Source organism: Chelon labrosus, assembly GCF_963514085.1.
Source record: "Chelon labrosus genome assembly, chromosome: 2".
Lineage (NCBI taxonomy): Eukaryota > Metazoa > Chordata > Actinopteri > Mugiliformes > Mugilidae > Chelon > Chelon labrosus.
Genome location: NC_140338.1, coordinates 20,961,998 through 20,987,144, shown reverse-complemented (window position 1 = coordinate 20,987,144; position 25,147 = coordinate 20,961,998). Strand labels below are relative to the sequence as shown.

At 41.4% G+C, this 25,147-nt stretch overlaps 4 protein-coding genes across 10 annotated transcripts in view; 1 reads left to right on the top strand and 3 right to left on the bottom strand.

Moving 5' to 3' along the window:
- Positions 1 to 42: 42 nt before the first annotated feature.
- On the bottom strand, positions 43 to 9,791 carry LOC311504538 (tensin-4-like). 2 transcript variants are annotated; one of them, XM_084567705.1, is made up of 12 exons: positions 9,512 to 9,791; positions 8,238 to 8,508; positions 6,777 to 7,116; positions 5,781 to 6,190; positions 5,480 to 5,611; positions 3,717 to 3,809; positions 3,275 to 3,352; positions 3,104 to 3,163; positions 1,651 to 1,822; positions 1,474 to 1,542; positions 1,310 to 1,339; positions 43 to 1,204 (listed from the first exon to the last, which is right to left on the bottom strand). In XM_084567705.1, exons 2-12 carry the CDS (start codon positions 8,488 to 8,490, stop codon positions 1,072 to 1,074), a joined length of 1,770 nt encoding a protein of 589 aa, XP_084423831.1. In that variant the 5' UTR covers positions 8,491 to 8,508; positions 9,512 to 9,791; the 3' UTR covers positions 43 to 1,071. The 2 variants fall into 2 exon arrangements, with proteins under 2 accessions (XP_084423831.1, XP_084423832.1); XM_084567706.1 differs by having other exon boundaries at positions 8,238 to 8,477; positions 9,512 to 9,790.
- A 1,066-nt stretch (positions 9,792 to 10,857) lies between these two features.
- ccr7 (chemokine (C-C motif) receptor 7) lies at positions 10,858 to 14,899 on the bottom strand. 2 transcript variants are annotated; one of them, XM_084569964.1, is made up of 3 exons: positions 14,827 to 14,899; positions 13,820 to 13,869; positions 10,858 to 12,867 (listed from the first exon to the last, which is right to left on the bottom strand). In XM_084569964.1, the coding sequence occupies exons 1-3, from the start codon at positions 14,840 to 14,842 to the stop codon at positions 11,788 to 11,790; spliced, it is 1,146 nt and encodes a 381-aa protein (XP_084426090.1). In that variant the 5' UTR covers positions 14,843 to 14,899; the 3' UTR covers positions 10,858 to 11,787. The 2 variants fall into 2 exon arrangements, with proteins under 2 accessions (XP_084426090.1, XP_084426091.1); XM_084569965.1 differs by lacking the exon at positions 14,827 to 14,899 and adding an exon at positions 14,606 to 14,613.
- A 943-nt stretch (positions 14,900 to 15,842) lies between these two features.
- LOC311505119 (SWI/SNF-related matrix-associated actin-dependent regulator of chromatin subfamily E member 1-like) lies at positions 15,843 to 24,554 on the bottom strand (the record flags this gene model as incomplete). 5 transcript variants are annotated; one of them, XM_084568525.1, is made up of 11 exons in its annotated part: positions 15,843 to 18,133; positions 18,223 to 18,484; positions 18,973 to 19,074; positions 19,185 to 19,357; positions 21,215 to 21,386; positions 21,611 to 21,742; positions 22,065 to 22,145; positions 22,945 to 23,049; positions 23,358 to 23,401; positions 23,683 to 23,733; positions 24,499 to 24,554. In XM_084568525.1, the coding sequence occupies 10 exons, from the start codon at positions 23,687 to 23,689 to the stop codon at positions 17,928 to 17,930; spliced, it is 1,284 nt and encodes a 427-aa protein (XP_084424651.1). In that variant the 3' UTR covers positions 15,843 to 17,927. The 5 variants fall into 5 exon arrangements, with proteins under 5 accessions (XP_084424651.1, XP_084424648.1, XP_084424650.1 ...); XM_084568522.1 differs by lacking the exons at positions 23,683 to 23,733; positions 24,499 to 24,554 and having other exon boundaries at positions 23,358 to 23,519; XM_084568524.1 differs by lacking the exons at positions 23,683 to 23,733; positions 24,499 to 24,554 and having other exon boundaries at positions 21,257 to 21,386; positions 23,358 to 23,519.
- The window catches only part of LOC311505101 (zinc finger protein Aiolos-like), a 34,135-nt gene continuing 32,691 nt past the window's right edge, over positions 23,704 to 25,147 (top strand). The window contains exon 1 of the mRNA XM_084568503.1: positions 23,704 to 23,833. The gene's annotated coding sequence lies outside the window, so the exon portion shown is untranslated. The remainder of the gene's footprint in view (positions 23,834 to 25,147) is intronic.

Here is a 25,147-nt window from a genome sequence, read left to right as displayed (position 1 = left end):
GTCATGTCAGCTGTCTCAGACATAAACATTCACAAGTTCAGCGGTTCAACCTGTTTATTTTTCTTAATAATTGAACATAAAAAATCTGGAATATACAGAAAAGAAAGTTTTTACAGTGCAGTATAATAATAAATACATTAAGAATGAAACAGATGGGCTAGTGAAATAAAAGGAGGTATTAGTATTTCTGTTCACTTTCAGACGCTTCAAATTCCCCCATCAACTTATTTTACATCAACTTTTAGTGCAGATTTTCAGATCATCTGTTTACATAGAAATCTATTGACGTAAAGACAAATCAACTGGTTTACTATTTCCCCCAGTTAAAGGTAAGCTGCTGGTTTCTGACCAGTTAATGTCAGTCTTATATATCAGTATTACATCAGTATGGTTGAGTTAGGTGTACCATTACAGCTGCTTAACTTTTTAACTGCAGTGTGCAATTTAATTACAATCACATGCTGCTGCTTCCCCCGTCTGTTGCGCTCTTGTTTTCAGTTTTGTACATCTCCATCTATGCCATATTCTCGCCCGTCTTTTAATATAACTCATCATCTGGCTGTTTTACGAGTGTAAATCCTGCAGATGTGGTGGCTGAGAGAGCTCAATGGACCGCCCAAGGAAACGCATGCAGAAAGACAATAGAGACAAGCAAAGTAAAACAACTTCCTCAACACCTGCAATATATTTTGAAATGTTTCTACAGGACCCCAGAAAGTGATTAAGTTGTTGGCATTTGCTACTCATCAGTGAAGTTGGAAATGAGCTGAAATGCAAGTTTTGTGTTTGTTTGTTTTTTGTCTTTTAACATCCTGATCACATGATGCCACACAAGGCTTATGTTTTCCATTATCTTGTCAGTACAAATAACCTGACAACAATTCATTTGCAGATATGCTGCATTAATAATATTTTAACATTAAGGACATTTTCTTGAATTGCCCATTTTCTGTGCTCTCTGCTTCCATAAGCAAACGTGGCTTGTCCAGTTTTATCAGCAGCAATGACACCATATTGGAAAGGTAACTTAATTTACAGTGTAAGTATCACGTTGTCACACGGCCCCTGTGTCTATGGTTTGACTACGGCGGCCTGAATAACCTGGAGGACTTGGCTGCAGGGCTGCAGGGGGTCATACTCTGCAAAGACATGGCACATGTTCTCCATGCCAGCCTCGATGCCTTTTGCTACAAAGCCAAATATCCTGTTGGGACAAAGAAAATCAAGAAATTAGATTGACTTGTACTAAAATACCGCAAGATGCCACAAGATGCCACATTTAAGTAAATAGACCCAAAATGCAGTTTACCTTGCACCAAAACTTGAACCTCTCGTCCACCTGTAAGAGAGAAAATATGAAGTTGGAGATTATACTTGCTTTCATATCCCTCAGCCACTAAAATAAGACCAATGTTTTCTGCACTGAGTTTGTGTCTTCTCAAAATGACTCTCGTGAATATGTCGTACACTCACACTCGATTGTCTGGATCTTCACCACTGTAGCTAAGCAGGTGAGCGGGGTAATGGCGTCTGAAGAAAAGCCTGAGAAGAAACGATCAGTCCTTACTAAGTGTTGCACACAAACCACACCTTGCACCACTGTCTGTAATGTACCAAGTCAAATCTCGGCAGCAAATTTGTCTTTCTTACTTCCTGTTGATGTCTGTCAGTGTAACGCCCTTCAGAGACACCTTCATGTTCACTATCGTGGGTGTAAAGGACCCTGGCGCTTTCTCAATTGTTGCGGACACCGCCTTCTGCACTGCCCAAGGGCCCGTCAGCATCTCAGTGGGGACAGCATTCAGGTAGACAAAGTTGCAAGCTGCAGAAGACATAAACATTGAGAAATTGTGCTTAGAATTAGAAGCTGAATCCTTGTGCACATGACATTAAAACGAATGAAAGCCCAATTTAGCTTCAGCGTTTATGCTACATGCAGCTGTCTTTTAACAGAGCGGCTCCACTTCACAGGTTTCACCAAAATATGCAACTACACACAAGTTGAAGTATGCTCTCTGCACTGGCAACAGGTTTGTTATTTTTAACCTTTTATTTCTCCTTTCATTCGAAAAAGCCACGTTTTGAATATATTGCCCTGCTCCCGCCACAATTTTGCAAACTATCAATCCAAATTTTGCCCTCACACCTCAGTGTAATCATGTGGTTTTGTCTTGCAAGGCTAAAACATGTGTTGCAACCGCTACAGAAAGAAAACAAATCCTTGCACGCAATTTCATAGTCTTACAACAAATCAGATGACAGATGACAAATCAAAGTATGTGACAGTAAGGGATTAAAGTATTCTCGACAAATGCCTTAATTGCTTCGGGCGGGAGAGCTGGGCCCGCTTCCAGTTGTTAAAAACAATGCTGAGTGTTCTTTGACTTACTTTTGCTTACTTACTTTTCCAAACACTATAGGTCAATTAAATTTTAGAAAAAGAAAACGGTTAGCGCCCCGAACAAAATCTATGCTAATATGTTAATTGGACAAATTGCAGCTAAGGCTAAAGCTAATGATGTCATCTGAGTCTTGGAATTTATTGTTTTGAAAAAAAAAAAAAAATGGCAATAGAAAATAAAATGAAATCATCCAAAGACTTTAAAACTAGTTTTCAGTACTAATTAAAAAACATGTTGTTAGCATTTCCTATGGGCACTGAACAGCAAAGGTAAATACATATGTATGAAGAAATAAACTCACTTTTGTTGATTAAAGTAAATGTGTTAGTCACATCTTAAAAATGTACAAGTACATGTAATGTATAAAACAATGAGCCAACAATGAGGTGACAAAAACTGCAGTTCCGCTAATGTGCACTTGAGGCTGACTCTGACTGGGAGTCTGTGCTGTACAGGGGAAAAGTCACCTGTTTAAATAACATCACAGCTTAAACTTATGCATAATTATGGACTTGTCTACGTTGAGTGACAGGTAGGTGTTGCCTTAGCATCGCCCACCCACCTCAGCTCCACCTCCTTGACCAATCTTTAATTAGTCAGGAGCTAGGCTCTGCCAAGATAGCGACATCCAGAGATCCCACACAGGAAACATGGGTGACGTCAATATATATATAAAGTGGGTGGTATAACCTTTGACTGACCTGTTTTAATCTCCTCTGATGCAGTTTTTTCTTTTGCCCTCTCTTCTGCTGGGCCCATACCTGTGGAAGAAATATAAGAAACAGTATTTTCATTTTTCTACTTTTCTCTCTCTGACACCCACACTCACACCCACACACACACAGAAAAAAAAAGAAGCTTTTCTAATTTACCTTGAGAGGGGAGCAGTAATCTGCAGGGTAAAGCGTAAGCAGAAATAGTGTGCTGGTAGACCAAGGCAGAGAGACTACCTGCAAAGACATAAATAAACATTGCAGCTTTGTTAAGCACAATTAAGAATGTGTCTCTTTGTTTTACTCTGGAAGATGACAGGTTGTAAAAGGTCCAATAGGCCCAAAAGACATTTTTGTGGCATGATTCTACATCAGTTTATCTCATCCTTCACACCCACATATGTCAGATAAGAATGAGGGGGCCCAAAACAAATGGCTCGGTGAGGCTGAGAACAATGAATGCAAATAAATGATCCACTGACTGGAGCACACCCACACCTCAAGACGCCTGATATGACTCAATCAGTTCCAATGAGCAAGACCAAGGTGTGCATATAGAATGAGTGAATTTTAATTGAGTTAGATGGAAAACGAATCTTACCAAAGTACGGTTCCTGAGAAGAGCCTTTAATGCGGACGCCCTTGGGTGATGATTCAATCAGGAAGTGCCTGATCACATCTGAAGTTGTCACTCCTGTTTTAATAAAATGACAAATATCAGAAAAAAGATTTACACACAATTACTGAGTGATAGATGATGGTAATAAAATAAATGCGAAACCATAAACAAACACTGAAAGTTAGGATATATGGTTCCCAACATGCATGTGGGCTTAAAAGACACTAGACAACAGTAAAGATCAAGATGAAATGATAATGAAGAATAAAAGGTACTCTGTTCCAGCCACCATTTTCTTTCTAAAAATCTTGCCAAACCAAACGTCATTAAAAAGCCAACTCAACATTTGGCTTCCAGACAGACAGAATAAAAAAGAATCCTTCAACTGATTGTTTTCAGATACCAACTCATGTCAGTTGCTGTGCATGGGGTATTGAATGATTGTGAAATAAAATTCCTGCTGATCAGCAAGATCACTAAAACTTGTCTACCAAATCTGCCAAGAATGAATTATGAGGTGAGGTAATATAGTTTGTAATAAGCACATAAGAGCATCTGTGTATGATATTAATGACGAATGAATGGATTAGAGAGACGCCATCATATTGTATTCTTCATCATAATAACTATTTCAAAGACACCATGATTCCACATGTTTACTCATTTCATGGGATAAAGTTTACTAATGCCACACGGCGGTATGGTTTACTGATGCCACAATGTGAAGTTTACAAATGATACACAGTAAAATTTACAGATTCCTTGCAGTAAAGTTTACAGATGCTATAGAATAAAGTTTGCCACAATGTAAAGTTTACTGATGCTGCAATGTAAAGTTTGCTGATGTTGCGGCGCAAAGTTTACAGATGTCATGGAGTAAAGTTTACAGATACCACACAGTAAAGTTTACTGGTTCCTTGCTGTAAAGTTTACACATGCTATAAAATAAAGTTTGCCACAATGTAAAGTTTACTGATACTGCAATGTAAAGTTTGATGTTGTGATGTAAAGTTTACATATGCCACATAGTAAAGTTTACAGATGCCACGGAGAAGAGTTTACTGATTCCTTGCGGTAAAGTTTACAGATGCCGCAGAGTCAAGTTTACAAATGTTTACCAGTTTCTACCAAGCAAAATACCACCACGAAATTGTTCCAGAAAATAATGTAAGGCAAACCCTCACCAACAATTACTGTATTCTGTAATCGTCTTTATTTGAATGTCTCACATTGCATGGAGAAATGCTCTCAGTGTCTGAGACGGTGCTCACGTGTCTTTGATATCCTGATTTTCTAAAAGGGTTGAATTAATACCAATCTGAAAAAAATGTAAGCCTCAGAATTGTTTGTTGGGAGTGAGATCCATTTTTTCTTTTTTTTTTCTTTGATTGGCTACGCTGCCATAAACAGATGGTTTTCTTTTGTGTTTACTCAAGGTAAACTTCGGGTGGAAAAAATAACAGCACTGTCTCCTGCCTCACCACAGATTGCTAGATGTTTTCACCAGTGGCCTTTCACATGAGCAGTTGAGTAAGTTATGCCCTGAGCCTTTCTGGTGCTTGCTATAGACAAAGGACAACAGCAGCATTGTGCTGCATTTTGTTGAAGCTGCTCTGAAGCTTGTCTGTGTTTGTGGTATATTTTAAGGACTTTTGTTTCCTGTATCTGACCAAACACCAGTGTGTCTTTTTAAAATAGCATACCACAAGAGTCACAAGGGCAAGCATCTGCTCTCACATGTTTACCTGGGTAGGGGGAAGCAGTGACGCTGGTGGGGGATTGATCCACCTTCATAGCCAAACCGAAATTGCCTTTGTAGGAGGTGCTGTCTCTCACCACAAACGTTCCTGCGTCTTTGTCCATCAACAGGGCCTCAGCTTGAATGAATAAAACATCACAGAGAAGTGAAAGTTGAATATGTGTTTCAGTTCTCTATCTAGTCTGCAGAGTTTGTCTGGATCTTCACCGCTGTAGCTAAGCAGGCTAGATGCCTGCAGAATAAACACTAGAAAGTACATGATTAGAGAGGTGTTTTGAGAGACTCACCTTCTGCTCTGCTGATATGTGGACGGAACCAAAACTTTGAAGTGTCCATGACAAATTTCAATGATGGCTGGCTAACACTAAAAGAAGCTTGGAAATCTGAACAACGGGGCTTCGGGCTGGACACAGGAATGAGCTGATTCGAGTCAATTCCTGGTCCAGGGAGCTGACTGCACACATCTGGCTGTGGTGCACCGTTGATGAGCAGTACGGGAATATCGGTCAGTGACCTGGAGAGCGAAGTAGGACTGCTATGTGCTTCCTTGCTGTGGTGTTCCTGCAGATGTCCACGCTTTGTCATTGAGGGTTTGTCTGGGCTTTCCCTCATTCTGTATGCCTCACTGAAGGAACCAGGCGTGCAACTCGGCATGGACTCTGGAGAGTCAATGTCTTCACTGGCCAAGGACAGGTTACTACGCACAGAGGAAAACCAAATGTTAAGAATGTATGCATCATTGCTGTAAATTCTTTAATTTGTATCAGTAAACTTTAGCTCTACTGAACAGTTTCTCCAGTCCTTCAATATGTAACATAAGAAACAAATGAAAAAAGTAGGAAAAGCGGCACCGTATTGTTTAATAATTTACTGTATTGTTCCCTTATGGGGAAATTCTTTGCATTTGACTTATCCATTTGATCACAGAGTAGTGTGTACACTCGCAGCAATGGGCTGCCACTTGTGCAGCCCCAAGGGTGTAGTTTGGGAGTTAGGTGCTGGCTCCAGATACCTCGGTCATTGACACAAAGGGATGCAAATCTGTGACCCTTCAGTCTCAGAGCTGCTTCACAAACCACTAATCCACAGCTTCAGCGAACATGGTCAAAAGTTCCCATGTGGAACTGTTATTACTGCCTTTAAGCTTTTGTTGCATGGCAAAATCAGTTCAGTAAGTCACTCAGTGAATTGTCTTTGGTCAGCTCAGAATACAGGGAAAGATTTGGAGCATAATTACAAAAGGCTGCATTAACGGCAGGCGTTGCTTTAATTGTAAGTTTTACCTGCCAAGGATGTAGCTGGTGTCTGAGCATGTTGACGTGGAGAGGATCGAGGTGGCGCTGTTTCTGTTGGAGTGCGACAAGCGCAAGGATCCTTGGGGAAAGGCAAAGTCGGGCCTCGGGGAGAGATTTCTGGGTACACTTCCACACGGCAGTGGAGGCAGGGAGGATGTAGGGGAGGAGGAGAACACCAGCGAACCCTGGGGACTGCAGCTGAGACTGCTCTGTGTAGGGATGGGTATACTGGGTGACATGGATGGCAGCACTGTGGGCGATGAGCTGGAGGAGATTCCTCTGGAAACCAGCACACAGTTGGAGATATCTTCGTTTGAGCAAAAGGCATCTGAGGGTAGAGAGGAAAGTGTTAAAAATATTTCAGTAAGTACATGTAGGTTGTGCAACTGGTGGAAAAAACCCCAGTTCGAAGTTCTCTTCCTTTTGGTTTTCAGTTTGTGAAATGGGTTTGGCCTTTGCACAGAAAAACGAAATGTCGAAGACATTCATATTTCTCATGCAGGTACCTGCTTGCACAGGGCAGGTCATATTATCCAAATATATCATTTGTATAATGCATTTTGGCTGCTCATACCAGATCACTTAGAGGAGTTTCAGCTTGTTATTGTGTGCTTGGGGATGTCTGTGCTTGTGGGAAGTGAGTGAGCACATGCTGACAGGAATGCACCGCAGCCTGTGGTCAGTGATTGAACCAGACGGATGGCAGCCGAAGTTACATAACGTGTAGTTTACACCGTGACAACTACACTGACTAATATTCACACACAAATAGAAAAATCGGTCGAATGCTGAATGTGGGCAGGAGCTGTGGTGAGCGTTGTAGGTACAGGAAAGGAGTAGTCACGAGCACAGTGCATGATTTTTCTCTGCTGTCTTGCCCTCTGATCATATTGACAGTTGAGTAGTCTCATTTCGTATCACAGTCACTTGATTTCCTTCGCTGCTTTTTCATCTCTACGCAGCCAGTTTCATAAAAACAGAAGGAAATTTTTTTCAAAGATGAGCAACAGGAAATCCATTTATACGGTTTGTAGACTTCTCGACTCTTGTACTCACTTTTTGAAGAAAGTAGGTGTGAGCGAAGACACCACTACACCACCTACACGCACCACTAACCAGTGAGCTGTGACTGTAGCCCAACATGTGAAGGGTGTGGTACTAGTCTGGGCAGTAGTCCCAGAACAGCTGAAGTGGTGCAATTAAGAATATTAAGACTATCTCGAAAAGGGTGAGTACATTTCCAGAGCCCCGGGCTACGTGCACTGTGTGCACTTTACTAGAGAGATTACAGGTTTATTATATTCTGTGTCACACTTCTATTGTTTGAAAGCCGACCTTTGTTGTGCTTTATTGTCCGTGCGCGTTGGCCTTTAAGAGTTATCTGTTTGAATAGTGTTGAAACAAAAGAAGGCTTCAGTGTAAAGTGGCTTTCCTGTCACGCTGTCATACCTGTAGGCGGGCTGATGCATGGAGGACTTTTGTTGCCCGTGATGGGTTCAAACGTCGGATCCAGTTCCAGGATGAGCTGGTTGAGATTATCCAGGGAGATGTCGAGCTCGGCGTCCTCATGGTGACTGCTGGAATCCGTGAGGCTTGGGTGTTGGCTGGGTGTCCCCTGCGCCGGGTCCATGTGGATAGTTTGACCCACTCTCAGGACATGATTGGGTATCATGTGGGACATGCCTTTGGCTGTAGAAATCATGTTAGAAAAGCTCACAGTCTACAGACAGGAGTAGAATGGAGAGAGATCAGTTACACACCATCGCCTTTGTCCTCTTTGCAAAACAGATCCATCATAAGCTCATTTTCCCAGGAATCTAGTATTATATTATAATCTAGCGTTATTCAGTACACCACACATGTACACCTACTGTACACTGAGTTTTTCATTGTTGTCTTTTGGTGACTATTTGCAAACAACACCTTGCATTGACAGCTATCAAATTTTAATAACAGCTGAAGTAAAATTTTATGGAGAGAGGAGTATAGTCTGGAATAAAATTGGTTGTTTGCTGCAAAGCCTGATGCCATGTTCCTCGCAATTAACTTCAGTTAGAATTGAAACAGTTCCTAGAAGGCACAAATAATAACTTGTAGCCCGAGGCTTCAGACGTGTTTCCCAATCCATTAAACCACCGATTGAATAATGACACAGGCTGAGTAAAAGGTGTATTTCCGTGCTGATATCAGCATGATTGTGTCTTCAGCCATTCAGACAAGGCGTGGTGCTCAGTGAGTCACCCAGCTGACTGGCCGTTACCTTGACTACTCTAGTGTTTTCCTACAACAGACAAAAACTTGAGAGTGCATGTAATGTTTTGGAGGGTTGACTACAGACTAAAACCAGCATTGATTTATTTTATTTTTTTTGTCGTTTTTTTGGAGAACTCTGACTATTAACAACATTTTCTGATAGCGAAAAGCACTCACAAACTTACAGTAAATGAGAGCGCATGAAATGCAGTTGCTGTGTTTGTTTTTTCATTTTTCAGCTCAGAAAATGACCACATAAATATTGTCATTATTTGCTTTAATGTAGCTTTGTGCTCCCCTGCTCTGACTTGCTGCAATAACACTGATAAAATAAACTGTAATGTGTCATTAATGAAACATGCAGCACTAACAACATGCAGTCCAATAAAGATGAAGTCCTCTCACTATGTCGACAAATCATTTATATTTATATATTTAACATATTTAACAGTAGAGAAAAGTCATCTTACCTTATTTTCCTTTGGTCGTGATTCTTCTGCTTTATCACTGCGTTACTTTCAGACTCTTAAGTGCCTCACATCTCATATGTTGCATGCTTTTATCAGTGAAATCCCAACCCTTTTCCTGGAGAGCCTATCAGCAGTGACGCTCTCCAATCCCTGCTCTCCATTAATGATGTCATATGTGTAGTGTAAAGTGTGTGGCTGCAGGGATGGGTCTTTAACATTGAATCAGATCAGAGCACAGACCTGAACCATGGCTCGTCGTTTCAACACTTCTCACATTAGTATAATGGACATGTTTCTTCTTGCTTTCTTTTTTTTCCACGCCCTGCTCCTGAAAGGACGGAGCCCACTGTATTTTCCATCACTGTTTCTTTTGTGCGAGTACAGTAACTCATGAGTGTTCACACACAGTTGCCCTACAGCCCACTTGACATACTTCCTTTAAGATTTTACAAAAACTAGGGATAAATATTAATAAGATTTGACAGATACCAGTCAGGGGCGGCACAGTGGCGAGGTGCTTCACAGCAAGAAGGTCCCGGGTTCGAATCCATGGGCCGACTGGGCCATTCTGTGTGGAGTTTGCATGTTCTCCCTGTGTCTGCGTTGGTTCTCTTCAGGTACTCCAGCTTCCTCCCACCATCCAAAGACATGCTCATTAGGTTAACTGGTGATTCTAAATTGGCCATAGGTGTGAATGTGAGTGTGAATGGTTGTCTGTCTCTCTGTGTCAGCCCTGCGATAGACTGGCAACCTGTCCAGGGTGTACCCCGCCTCTCGCCCGATGACAGCTGGGATAGGCTCCAGCCCCCCATGAATGAATGAAGGATACCAGTCAAAGTTATCAACTATGCTTTTTGGTCTGATTGATTACAGAAGATGAATGAATGATAGAATGATCTATCATTCTAATCAGGGATTCCTCCTTAACTTTTTCCATGCTGTTTCCGTGTGTTCTACGCTAAATAAAATGATATGATCAGATATATGTGTTTACCTGCCCCAAAACATCAATTACTGCAGAACCTTATTGAGAAATTGGTTCTGCTGCTGTGGAGCAACAAATCTCCTGGAAATAGAGAAGAAGAAGAAGTTTATTCTTCCAGCTATGTTGACAGTACTGAAAGATTTCAGTAGAAGATGATTGAAACAACTGAAAGATTTCAGTAGAAGAACAACTGGTTGTTTTTCTACCTCTGTGTTTCCGTTCCTCCTGGAAACACATCACCTGGTGTTTTCCCCACGTGGAGCAAACATGCTCAGAAAGAATGGATTTATTCCAACCAGAGAGAAACCATCAGATGAAGTGTTTACATGGTTATTAGATTTTCTTATTGAACACATAACATTATCAAAGGTTTCCACCAACCCTCATCTGAATGAAGACTCCTTCTGATCAGCTGAGTCCGTTCTGACTGAGGTGGTTACATGAGTGATTTTTATTCTGATTATTAGTGGAATACATATATCCACGCAGCAGTTGTTTTGCAGTGCCTGCATTGATAAAATTAATTGAATCTGGCTATATATTTATATTTGGAGCAGGTTCTCGATTCCCAACAGAAAGCGGTAAACCTTACTGACCTGGCTTGCTCTTACTGCCAAAGAAAACATACAGACTTACATAGACAGAGGTATTTGTTTTCAAAATTACAGTAATAAATCGTAACAGAACTAAGTAATTATTTAGTACCAGTTGACATCACTCATTAAGATTTAATTAAAAACATAACCTCCAGCCTCACACAGTCCGGCTGTCTCTATGCATCTGTCAGGTTTCCCCTTGTCAGTAAAACTTTTTTCATGTGTTTCGTTACTATTACCAAGACCAAACCTTTTCTAAACTTATTTAGTATTCCGATTGATTTTGATATGATTTTATTATGCATAACATGCTTAGTTAACACCACCAGCTCGGTTACCGGCTATCTGATCTAAACTCACACTTCTTTACTCCACATTAGTTTATTATTCAGTAATAAACAGTGTAGACCTGTGGTTTGTTTAGTTAGTTTAATGCACACTTTAATATTTGGCTGGAAGCACTGTAGTTTGTTATTATTAGGATTTGCGAAATACATTGTAAATACATCAAAATAACCAAAGCTTTGATTGATTTTAACTAATAAAAAAAATTAAAAAAAAACAGACGGAAAGAGCAACAAACTGCAAAAACCCAAATTTTCATTCATATAACATTTGCTATGTACAGACATATAGTACAGATGGACCTCTGTGTGGTGTGCAGGTTAGGACCGGTTGGCCATACTGAAACCGCTCTAGGGAGAGAACGTGGTGGTGGTGTCGGTTTCGGTGGCTGCTGAGCTCCTCCTCCTCTTGCCATTGGTATATTTGAAGAAAATCTCCGGGCTCATGCAACCAAAGACCTTCATTAGCTTCAGGAGGTCGTGACGAAACTTCACACCGATAAAGGCATAGACGAAGGGGTTCAGGCAGCACCTCAGGAAGGCCACACACTGGGTGATATCGGTAGCGTAGAGGAGATTGTTGTCATAGTTGCAGTCTACTGTTCCCCCTTTTCCTGTGACAACGGTGGTCCAAAATAGGACCACGTTATAAGGGAGCTGGCAGACGAGAAACACAGTGACCACCGCAAGAATCACCTTGACAGCCTTGTTCCGTTCAAAGCTACGAGCCTGGCAAAGGGTCTGAACAATGCTGCTGTAACAGAAGGTCATGATCAGGAGTGGAAGGACAAAAGCCAAAGCAATCTGACTGGCCTGGATGGTGATACGGAGCCTGTCAGTGTTGCTGGAAAAAGGAGTGCAGGTGTTGTTGTTGACATTGGTGTACACCATTTCTGGTATGGAGAAGACCAGTGCCATGACCCAGGTGGCGGCCGATGACACCTTGCTGAGAAAGACTGCTTGAGAGCGATGGCGGTGAGCAGAGATGGCTTTGGCGATGACAAAGTAGCGGTCCACGCTGATGAAGGAGAGGAGGAACATGCTGCTGTATAAGCTGACTTTGTAAACTGTGTGCATGGCCTTGCAGAGCACCACACCCAGCACCCACTCTGCCATGGAGTTGGCTGCCCAAAAGGGGAGTGACAGAGAAAAGAGCAGGTCCGCAAAGGACAAGTTGAGCAGGTACACATCCGTCATGGTCTTGAGCCGCTTGAAGTAGAAGAAGGTAAGGATGACCAGCAGGTTTCCTGCCAGCCCCAGCAAGCAGATGATGGAGTAGAAAGTAGGAATAAACCAGAGACGGAATTCACGGTTGGACGTTTTCATGCACATTGAAGGAAAGTCATCATAATCCATACTGGGGATGAAGCTATAATCCGAGTATTGGCTCATGGTGGTTGAATTCTCTCCATCTTTTTCAGACAAGCAAACCTGTAAGAAAAAACAAAACAAAAAAACATTAAACGATAAAATAAAAGGCAGTATGAAATTAAAAAAAGCAGCCTCTTCCTTGCCACCTGACGCATTTTACTGTTTGGTGTACCTTTATCAACCACTTCTTGAGAGGAAATGGTGTTTTTAAATAGGGATATAAAAAAAAAACTCTTGTGATAGTGTGTCGAGCTCAAAAACGCTCAACCCATCTTTGCCCAGATCGCACACGTACTGATACGATGTGGCAGCCAAAGATCCCACTGACGATACTAACTGCATGGAAATTACATTTTTTCTCCTTCTTAGATTACAAATATATATATATTTATATAAATATATATATATATATATATACAGATTTTAATTTTATGCTATGACAGATTAGAAAAAAGCAACCAAATATCAAAACAGTAGCCGCTGCCTCTTCCTTGCCACCTGACTCATTTTATTGTTTGGTGTACCTTTATCAACCACTTCCTGAGAGGAAATGGTGTTTTTAAATAGGGATATTAAAAAAAACAAAAACCTCTTGTGATAGTGTGTCGATCTCAAAAACACTCAACCCATCTTTGCCCAGATCGCACACGTACTGATACGATGTGGCATCCAAAGATCTCACTGACGATACTAACTGCATGAAAATTACATTTTTTCTCCTTCTTAGATTAGAAATATATATATATATATATATATATATATATATATATATACAATTATATATATACAGATTTTAATTTTATGCTATAACAGATTAGAATTACTGTGAAAACGTATATTGAGTCATCTGTTTCATGAAACCTATCTTATCACCAGAATCTCGTCAGGAGGAGGCTGTGGTTTGATACCTGCGAAATTGTTTATCCGTCTGCACGGATAACATATTGCCACAAGTATTGTTAAACATCTTTCAAGCTGCATTTGCAACTTTCCTGGAGTGTGAATATCTTACCTTGAAATGAACTAACCATATCAGCACAGCGGGCAGAAGGTTTTGGTTATCTGGAAAGCAAATGGTGAGAATTTTTAGAGGACCGTGAGTGACAGTGTGACTAATAAGTCCGGAAACCTGCAGACAGTCACTACGTGTTTATATTTAAATAGTAAAAGAGTAAACAATGAAAGTGATTACCTAAATCCATCTACTTCATAATAACAAATATGACCCAGACTTTTGGTTATACAGAAAATATGTAGTCTCCAAACCCAAGTTTTGGTAATCTAATGACATTATAACACTTGATTACTATCCAAAGCTACTCCCACAACTGCTCGAGGCTGATGAGTACTCCTTATTACTAGTAAACTGGCTTTCATGAGAAAGACTGGTGGATTCCCCCTTTAAAGGCTAGCCTATTAATCATGTTTTCTGTTTCCGTATGTTTCAGTGTTACTTCATTGTAAAAAATAAGAGGCCTCCTCTGCAATGTGCTCACGGAAAAAGGCTCAGTTCCTTATTTTTGCAAAAATTCCAAGCGGCAGTTATTACTCATAATCTGTGCAGTCCCTGACTGACACTGTTTATTACATTTCACTAAGTAGCGTTTGTCTTCGTATGGGGAGAAAATAACGCCACCAGCTGCTGACAGAAATAAATCAGTTTAAAAGCACTACCACCGCTGTTAACTGTACTCATCAACAGTGTATTATTGTTTAGCTGTGACAGCGGTAGGTTTTGGCAACTTCAAAAATGACGTGACAAAAGCCTACAACTAAACACACACAAGGTCAAGCTCACATGTCTGTGTCGGCATGGCGTGTAACGGTCACGTTGCAGCAGCTGAGGTAATCACACAATATCACAATAGCACTTCTAATCTTTTACTCAGTCACATTTGTCACACACATTCATTTTACAGCTGTTTTTTTTTTTTTTCTCTCCCCTACTTGCAATTCATTCACCGCGGCACACTCAACATCCTTTTGACAGTGGTAGCTAAACTCTGATCAGGTACTCACCGCTGACAGCAGTCATGTTGACTGAGGGAGTCTTCTGCAAGTCAAGCCACTAAACACAGATGTGATGGATATGTGTGTTTGATGGTGGTTTCCCGTTGCTGAAAAAAAAAAAAAAAGAAGAAGAACCTGCCTGACTGAAACCTTTTCTACAGAGACCTCAAATATCATGTGAGAAACACAGAAAACCACAGATTCCAACTTAAACCTACGAAAAAACACCTCTTTTGATTATTGCCACTGCAGTACGTGATGTTTTTAAAACATTTAAGTTTCATTAATAATTCATTCAGTTCAAAATGCCATTAGATGGTAACTATGATTGTAACTGTGATTGTCCAAGAATATTATGGACTCAAATATATATAACTTTCAGTTCTGTTTAGTTTAGTTCACTACAAATTCCTTTATTATCTGTCATTATTTTTATTAATAATAATAATCCTAAATGTCTGTTGCACTGTGGAACCTTGTGCACAACCTAAAGTATTTTAAATGAATATAGATCTACGCTGAGAATGTTTTCAGTCATTAGTTAACAATGAGTGGGTGAATGTTATGCAAATGAGCTGTTCCAGAGAAAACCTGTTGCTTGTCTGTTTGATCGTGACTCTATGAATACTCGAAGCCACAAAATCAGTGGGCTCTGATCTGTCACTGCTCTGCAACACCTCGTGCATTTTACTCGGTAACATGCTAGTGAACTGTTGGTGACAGCGCTCTGTTGGAGCTGTGTCCTTCCGTCTTACGATACCGGGCAGCACACTATGCTCTGCAGAGCTACTATTTTACAGAGATGTGCTCTGCCTTCTGCACACCTGTATGTCATGCTTGTGGTTTGTAGCTTTCACTTGAGGTGACGCTAACCGCATAGTACAAAACGTGGCGAGCTGCAACGCAGGGGCACACGTTTAATCTAAAGCGCTGTTAAATCTGATCTTCACAAGATCTCAAACCATCAATATCATCACACAGGGAGATTCAAATAAAAACCTCCTGTCAGGTCGGAGTCGTTCCTCGTGGTAGAAAATGTGAATTTGGCCACAAAGCACAACAGGAAGACTTGTGCTGCACTGAAAACAGGAAATCAGAACTATTCCCTCTCATCTCACCCACTTCCCTTACCTGTAGTGTGCAAAGGACAAATACGCTACGTTCAAAGACACACACACACACTGCATGCCACAGTAATAATGTATGATACCAGCAGCTTCATACCAGAAAACTTCACACTTGTGCAGCATAATGAAAGAATAACGCTGCAGATATGATGTCGGAAGTGCTATGTGTTTTAAATTCTACGTTTGCACTGTAAAAATGCACTCACTTGGCAATTCACTAGGTACACCAGAGAAAACGAAAGCATGCTAATATAACAGCAATAAATCCTCCTTCACGCCTGTTCTAATCATCGGTTGATGTTGAAACAACTGAACCAGAACGGTGGTGACTCATCTGGATGATCATTGTGAAGGATGTCATTAGTGGTGCTGTTAAACTGGATTAAATGTAAGGGGTTTGTTAAAATAATAGGAACATGTGTTGTTCCCTCGTTGTTCACTCAACTGTGTGAAAGTCGGCAGTTCTATTATTTTATAGATAATAGATAAATGCTGAATACCTTATCCATGAAGATAGGATTTAGTGCAGGACTGTCACATTAGAAGAGTACGGCATGGACAGAGTTAATTCTTATCAGAGTTAACGCTCATTTAGATTTCATTAAGGCGTGTTTCAGCCAATACAAAGAATATCTCTGCACGCATTTGGATAGCCATCAAAGCAGTTAAGCATGTGCCAAAATCAGTTGTTCATCGCTTAAGTTATTTTGCCATTGCCACGGAGCTCAGGTGACGTGTACGACTACACTGTCGTTACTCTTCTGCAGATCATCACAACATTCCCAACAGAGAGACTTCACACACAAAATGTATATTTATGGACAGAGAAGTTGGCCTGGCTTCCAGATTAGTTTTAGCATGCATTCACTTTCACTAGTGTACCTAATGAGGAAGTGCGTAGTCCTATTTTTAACTGAAAGAAAGATTTTTCCAAAATCACCGCAAAGTGCAAATTTTTTCTAGGGTAGAAAAATTTATTGGTATAAATATGCAAAAGGAAATTCGTTTAAGACTGCATGTTTATGACTGTTCTTCAAGCTGTTTTACGACAACATGAAAATCCATGTTTAAGCAAACCTCGTTACACTGCGTACACAATTACGGTACATTTAAAAGTTTCCTGCAGAAAACGGCTATATTGATCATAACACAGAAATGTTCTAAGCGTACTGCTTTTGATTTGATTGACAGCTAGCAAACTTGAGAACACTGGTAGTCGAGCATTGTACAGCACTGATGATGATGATGTACCCACGGATGGACTGGGACGGGCCCAGGGCACCCAATACACAAGTATAATAAAAATGCTGATAATAAATAACAAAAATAACTACTACTAATGACTAACTCCTGAGACAATACCGCCACTGTAATACTGATACAGAAAGTAAACAAATATTCTCCTGGCAAGGAGATGGTCACCTAGCTCCACGCTTCACAAACTTGTTTTTAAAAAAATTGCAACATGCAAAAATAACAATAAAAGCAACAATGACACTACAATACAAAGGACAAAGTTAAATATAACACTGAGCAATGTTTGTTTTAACTTATTTTTTTCTTCAATCTGGGATCTGCCATAGTGCTAGAGATATGTATCAATATGTGCTGAAGAGGGCCTGTATGGATTCTTCCAAACGGCTCTGCGGCCTGTGGAGAAAATGTAGTGCTTTCACATGGGCTTTTGTGGCACACATTAGCATTAGCAGCCATTGATTTTGGACAGGATCATTGCTTAGTCGGCTTTAAGTGCAGATTTTTTATGTGTGTTCAGCTCCTGTCTGTGAGCCTCGGTGTTCAAACTCTACTGAAACCTCATCTTCCCCCCCCAATGTGGTTAAACACTGAGCCCATCTGTAAGCTCTTCGTATGCACTGACAAAATGTGATGATATACTGAGCAATATCTGTGACCAGAGGATCGAATCAGCGGTTAGCAGACCAGATGTCAACCTCGCAGTTCACAGACAGTCTGGTGGTGGACTCAGTGGGCTGCTCTTGTCCTGCTGGGTCCCTCTGATGGCTCACTAGTCATGGCATCTTCGGTTTGAGCAGAGGTGGTCTCTGAGCCTGTGTTGCTGTCGCTCGTTCCCTCCTCCATGGCTCCCTCTGGGACGCTCTCCTTGTCCTCCGACGCCCCCTCTTCACTACCTGGATGGGCCTCGAGTTCCTCTGAGGCCTTTGTCTTCCCTAAGTGAAAGAAAAACACAAAATGACATGCTGTTACAAGATGCGAAGGCAAGAGCCAGGCAGCACTAAAGACACACATAGACAATCACCTGGTTTATCTGTGGTGCTGGATTCTGTGTCCTCGCCTTCCTTGCTGCTGCTTTCGCTGAGGGGAGTTTGCTGGGACTTGCTGCCATGTGTTGCACAAATGTGTTTTTCTTCCTCTGCCAACACACAGGTGGGGGCCTCTCTTGCACCTCGCTCTCCTGCATCTTTCTCACGTTCTGCCAGACGTTTGCGGGCAGCCTCTTCTGCCGCAGCGATCTCTGCAGAAATTTTCTCCATGTCCACTTCCACCTTCATGCAGCACAGCTGTAAAACAGTAAATAGGGGAATTAATGTGTCAACGGCCACCTGCACTCTTGCACACATGCTGCAGGTGCTTGCAAGATCTAATTTCCCGTTACAAATGTTGGCTGAACAGGCATGAGCTGCCTCCACACCGGAAGCCACTAAAAAATGGAACTGAATAAACACTTCTGTCGACTAAAACAATGCTGCAGCGCTCGTCGAATGTGAATGGACGGGGTTTCGAAGCTCTGTGAAGGATAAATGGCGCCGCCTGTTGTGAACACTGGTCACTGCATTCAACTGCACCCCAGAACAACACTTATTGTGCAGGCTACAAATTGTAAATGATGACAGCTATATGATTGCCAGAACATGTGGATGGAGTTAGCCGCAGCTGGTGGCTGAAAGGCAGACGGAGCCTGGCACACAACCAGAGCTGCACACTACATGTAAAATGAAGCTTGCGTGCAAGTGAGCAATGACCAAGTTTGACGTAAAAGATGCCATACCCTTTTAAGCTCATTTGTGAACGACTCTGTGGCCTCAATGAATTTTCTTTTCTTGTCCTGGTGGCGGTCTTCAATCTGAAGCAACTCTGCCTCCAATTTTCTCTGTGATACGAGACACACAGGCACCACAGTCATTACCTAATAAGCCAGTAAAAACAAATCTGCCAATGTCCCACGCAACGGCTATGTGCGGATTTGAGGACTGATCCTACCTGATGCACCATCAAAGACTGGACCTGGCGTTTGAGGACCTGCATTCGGGCGGTGGTGACAACGGACCGCACATCTGGGACGACGCTCTCGCTGAGGATCTCGCTGATCAGGCGGTGGTTGCGTTGGAAGCGAGCCGCGGCTGAGTGCTTTATAGAAAACCCGTCGTCGTAATCTGAAGAGAGGAGAAACATTGTATCAATCAACACTGACTCGATTTGTGTACGAAATATATTTGTATACAGAAGGCAAAGGGCTGGAATGTGTTACACAGTCTTCAGAGGCATCAGCAAACTACTACAGAAGACGTGATACACAACAAAAATCGCCCAAACAATGCTGCATGATGACACTGTAAACATAAGAAGGCTATTGCTCAATATTTATACAGAGCTGGAGTTAAGTATATGCCATTATGTCAAAACACATCCTTAGGCAAAGCAGAGTCATTATTGTTACGTGAACGGGACAAGCAGTTAATTATAGCCCGGTGTGTGTGTGGACAGATGTTTTAAGATGTAGTCGGTAGTGGATGATGGTGCAGTAAGGTAAAATCCAAATACGGAGCCTTGATACAATAATCACCCGCTTTTCCACTACTGTGGTGATTAAGTCCAGATGGGTTTTTATCTGAACTTTTTATTTCATGAATATTTATTCTAGTAAGTGTTTTTAAAGATTTTAAAATACAGAAATGCAGGTTTTTTTTGGAGGCTCTATTTGAACTTGTGATAACGTTGTATTTGCTCAGGCTTTTCAGAAGAATTCAAAACTCAAACCATTGTCTGTAAGTGACAGCCCCGGAAAAAGTCGTTTGTGTACACGGTTTTACTGTGGGAAAAAAACAATAAATGTCACATGTCACAAAGAATGTGCAAGTTAACTATTAACTGAGAGTTGATTTGACAGCAATTAATTTGAAAAGATTATCTGAACCTTTATTTGCTTTCCCTGTTGTTTTCCATTCAGCAGCAAGGTTCAACAAAACACTGAACCGCTACGTTTCGGCTTTGTTGTGGCAAAACTTTACTGTGTAATCACTTGGCATTGACACTGCCGTGCACCCGCGTGTGCATCTTTGACGCTTTCAACAGTGCAGAGATGAATCTCCTCTGCCATGTTGAAAGTTTCAAAGGTGCTCAGACAGGTGTTCTAACACCACAACAGGAAACAATAGATTCAGAAGGTTTTCAGAGAATTAAGCTGCTCTTTAAGTTCACAAATTTAGCAGACTAGCACGTGGGATGTATCTCAACACTGAATATTGCTCCGTGTTATTTTTCTTTCGAGATTTTAAGTTTTAAGACCACAGCACTTTATATTAGACTTTGTTTTCGTCTGCTGTGTAGCAGTAGTGCTGAAAATAACCAGGACACAGAACAAAATAAACCACGTCAGATCCATAATTTCCTTCTGACTTTCTATCTCTGTGAGCTGAAACCGGTATAAGCAGCAGCTTACAGGAGAATTACTTTAAGATTTAATAAAGCACAATCACAATATGAAGCCGCCCGGAGAGTTTAATCTTATTTAATCATTGCTGTACGTGCAGTCTGTTGAGAACATAACCCACTGGGATACCAGCTTTGACATTTTCATGGTCTGGGGTGTTTCTAAATAGCAGCTGTTTTATCTGTAGCTTTCCTGTAAATCCTTATCTTCTACCGTAGCCCAGCCAGACCCCAGACGAGCATAATTTCCTTGAGGTGGGTGTAACTCAAACGTCTTCTTCTGAATGTAAATTTTGTAATTACATCTGAAAACCAATGCCAAAAATATCTGTGAAATGTAAACACATGTGCAAAACAGAGACAAATTTTGTTCCACTTTGCAGCTGAAAAGCAGAAGTGGCATTTCAAAGGTAGCATTACCAAAAGTGTGGATGGTTGTGGCAGTGTGGGAGGAGGGAAAAAGATAACACATTCCCTGGGTGTGCGGACTGGCAACTCTGTGTGGTCGTGCAGCAATAATTACAGCTCTGTCACAGCGCTCTCAACCTTGGGAGACAAAGCATTCAGCTGAGTGGCCTTACCATCTGGATCCTCTGCTGGCTGGATACTCATGTAAGGCTCACCCTTGTCCAGTCTGGACTGCCTCTGACGACTCTCCTCTTCCAGAGCTGCCTCGGCCCGGCTTTTTGCATTGACGTAGGCCAGGTAGGCTGGCGAATTGTGATAGGCCTTCATGCTCTCATTATACTCAATCTACAGTGGAAAAGATGACAGGAATGACAAGGAAACGGAGAAGGCGAGCAGACACAACATGTGGACCTTTGATTGTATCAGCTATGACAAGATAAGGAAAAAGGTTTATTCAGGACTGTTAGACAGGAAGGAATGATGACTGGAGGGACCCACAACAGTTGGGGACACATGTACTGGTCACCCATCAGAAAACCCCCATAAACACCCCTTGTAAAACAACCAACCTTCTCTGCTTCGTAGTCATTCAAATAATCCTGTTTCTCCTCATCAGTGAGGTCCCTCCACATGCCACCGATTATCTTCCCAATTTCCCATAGCTTCAGATCAGGATTGGAGGCTTTTACTTGATCCCAAACCTGGTGATGAGAACCAGACATGGGTGTGGGGTTGGGTTGGATTGGAGGGGCTATACGTGGTTATCTCTTAGCAGAGAGGTCACAAACCAGAGGAGGCCGTGTGCTTTAAGCTCCATCTCCAAGTTGATAAATCCCACTATGTGATGTGAGGAGTCCTAGCTAAGTCTTGGCTTAATTTGGCTTCACACCTACCTCGATAAACAACTGTCTGAAACAAACAAATCTAGCTCATTTTATATACTATCTTATAATCAAAGAATCCCTGTCTTCCAGCAGATCACATGATGATGCAAAAGGCAGCAAATACACACTGCGTACTTACCTTTCGACTATATCTCATATATGGCATCAGTGGCTTATCAGGTGGCTTGGGTGGCTTTGGAATATTTATTCCAGAGGAATTCTGGTAAAAAAGAAAAAGTCAAGTTGAGGCGTAGCTGCTCTTGAATTACCAGACCACCACTTAGACAAAGCTAAACAGGGACTTGTGAAACTACATGAAAGTTCATGGTTATGTAATTTGACTATCACAAAATAAGACTCAAATATAAGATGCTTCAAACTTCAGTCATCTTGAATAAAGTAATGGTTGTTGGAGGCCATACACAAGTCAGGAACCCCACACAGTACAATGGAATAGCGCTGACTGTGGAAAAACAAAACAAAAATCTCACTTAAGCTGAGATTTGCCCACGGCGAAACATAATGCCATTATCAGAGTCAGCCAACCACAGCTTGCATGCAGCGACTAAATTACTGCTCAGCAGCCAGAGCCATGCCGAGCAGCTAGTCTGTAATGCCATGGCAACACTGATGGCATGGGTTACTTAACATGGCTGTCAGAAATGCACTTTGAAAGGCAGGTGGTATCTGAATAGACACAGATGGACCCTTAGCCAGTCTGCACTGTGATGGAGGCAGCAGAGGGAGTTTGGGAATGATGTGTGTTTCAGATTCAGAATCAGCAATGGAATGACTACTACTCTGCAGCAAATGCAAAAATACATCTCATCTCATTTGCTCTGAACATAGCTACGGTCAATCTTGTGAAAAGCTGCAAAGACATAATGCTTGCACATGCTCCTGCAATGTCTTTATTTGACTAAGCAAGCTGACAGTTACGTGAAACTCTACTAGAAGTGAGCTGGTGTTAATTTGCCTTCTGTTTCCAGTAATCTTGTTGTCTATGTTAATATTCATACCGTTACCCGACTGTTGCTGCTTTGGCTCCCTCCCAGTCTGTAGTTGTTGTAGGCCAGATGGCTGTATGGGTTGTACCCCACAAACCCGGTAGTGTTGGGCATTTGCTGATGGAAACAAATGAGATAGAAACACGGATGAGAAATGACATAAAATAAGGAGAGGGGAGGGGGAGCCCAAGACAAAAGAAAAAAACAATGTCAGAAGCTGAGAAAATGCAAAATAAAGAAACTTGCATACATGCTGGGGTTATAAATAGAACATAAATATTTTCAGAAGCAGTGTGTATTACCACAAAGTCTGCATGACTAATAGGAAAATGTAGATTTCCATGAAAGATATGCTTAGATAACTATACTGAAAAGTCTCCAAACAAGCACATCAGCTTAACACGGGGCAGTTTATAAATACTTACAGTTGTAGGGGCAGGGGGAGGTGGAGGGGCATAGGATGGTCGCTCTGTCATGAAAGAAAAATTCACATGAAACAGCATTTGCAATCCTAAAGCTTCTTTCAAGTTAAATATCCCTGTCCACCTTATTTTATTCAGGAAGTCATCAATAATAAACTTTACCATTTAACAGGAATTATCTGTAAATGACACATTTGATATTGCAGTGCTGTGGTTATACACTGATGTACTGACGCACTACCTGATATATGAATATTCATTTTGATATCATCACCTGCGAAGCACTTGCAGCACACCTATCGTACAAAAAACAATCCCAGTTCCTTACTTGACATTGTTGAGGCGATGTGAAGGTTTCAGTCTATTCCAGACATTGGATCTGCAATAAACACATTTCAGAGTAGGAGTAATATTACCGCACAGATGTCATGGATAGTGTTGGATGTTCATACAAAGAATGAAACAAAGAGATGCCAACGGTAATTGTCAGAGAACAAGGCAAAGCTAACGCTAACTAGCATCGCCGTTAGCTTAATGCGGCTATGAAGCCTGGCAACCTGTACAGTGGGGTGAATATATATTACAGTTTAATTCATATTAACAAAAGAAATGGTATCAGTGTGGCTGTAATCTTGCTCATGGTCTCATTAAATGTCCCGTGGGTTGTGACAATAATTAATGAAAACGCTCTGGTGCTTGACGCTAGCATGGACTGGTCATCAAACGTTCATTCAATGAACGTAGCTTAGCTAGCGAGCTGGCGTTAGCTTGTATTGTGCTAGCTGATAGCCGATGCTGCTAGCTAAAATCATTTGTTGTCAGGTTTGCTGACCGACAGCAAAAGCCAACAATAACAAGTCAACGTGTGTGGACTGACTTTAATTACATCTGCGATGTTAGGGCGTAAGGTATTATATATTATTAGCGTGGCTTTGTCGCACGTATCGCTTTAAATAACGGCAGGGTTATGGGTAGCTAGGTAGCTAGCAGCTTAGCTTCTTCAGTGAAAAGAAAATGACACCTGTGAGAAATGATTAGCATGCAGCGTCAAGTCAAACCAACACGTCTACAGATGTAAACATTCCCATAGATTCTGATGGTGACAAACGAGCATGTATACTTAAGTGATGGCCAGAAAACTCACCCTAAAACCTTTAGTCCCCACCACTGAGTATGTACGTTGTGGCTTTGACAGGGAAGGCTAACCAGCTAGCTCAGACTAACAGTCCCCACAATAAACGAATGAAATGGGGTCCACTCGTATGATTCCTGTAGAATCTTCCAGAATTGCACCCCCACCCTCTCCTTATTACAGCTGTGCTTTGCCTCGATGCCGATTCGCATCGCCCTCAACTGTCATTGCTGCAGCTCTCACATACTAGTATGGCAGCAGAAACATATTTCTCTCCATGAATAGATATTCAGACAGTGAGAAAACGTGTAACAACGCAGCGGCTCTTGATTTGAGGCTGCCCATGTGTTTCACCATAATATATAATCATGTAGCCTAGTTACTGTATAATAGCATGGCTGCAAAAAGTTGACGTGCACTGTTTTACAAGAATACAAAAGACATGTGAGTGCAGATGATTTGTAGCAAAGGTTGCAGTCTTAAACTATAAAAATTAAAAACGTGCTATTATGTCACCATACCATGAGTTGCATTATGGACTCTGCACATGCTGTGAGCATTTTAGAAATTCAAGGTAGCCCCATCCACTGCTCCCTTGTTGTTAGAACTGAAATAGTTTGCATTCTTGTTCACATTGTTTGAGAGCCGCCCAGGTCAATAG

Bases quoted from the DNA above. Each gene is read 5' to 3' on its own strand.
- LOC311504538 (XM_084567705.1), bottom strand. From the start codon at position 8,490: ATGATTTCTACAGCCAAAGGCATGTCCCACATGATACCCAATCATGTC. The intron at 5,612-5,780 runs GTGAGTCTCTCA...TATTCATTCAAG, and splicing joins ACATATCAGCAGAGCAGAAG to CTGAGGCCCTGTTGATGGAC. The intron at 3,810-5,479 runs GTAAACATGTGA...TTATTAAAACAG, and splicing joins CACTGCTTCCCCCTACCCAG to GAGTGACAACTTCAGATGTG.
- ccr7 (XM_084569964.1), bottom strand. The intron at 12,868-13,819 runs GTAAGATATTCA...TTTTTCTTACAG, and splicing joins TATGGTTAGTTCATTTCAAG to GTTTGCTTGTCTGAAAAAGA.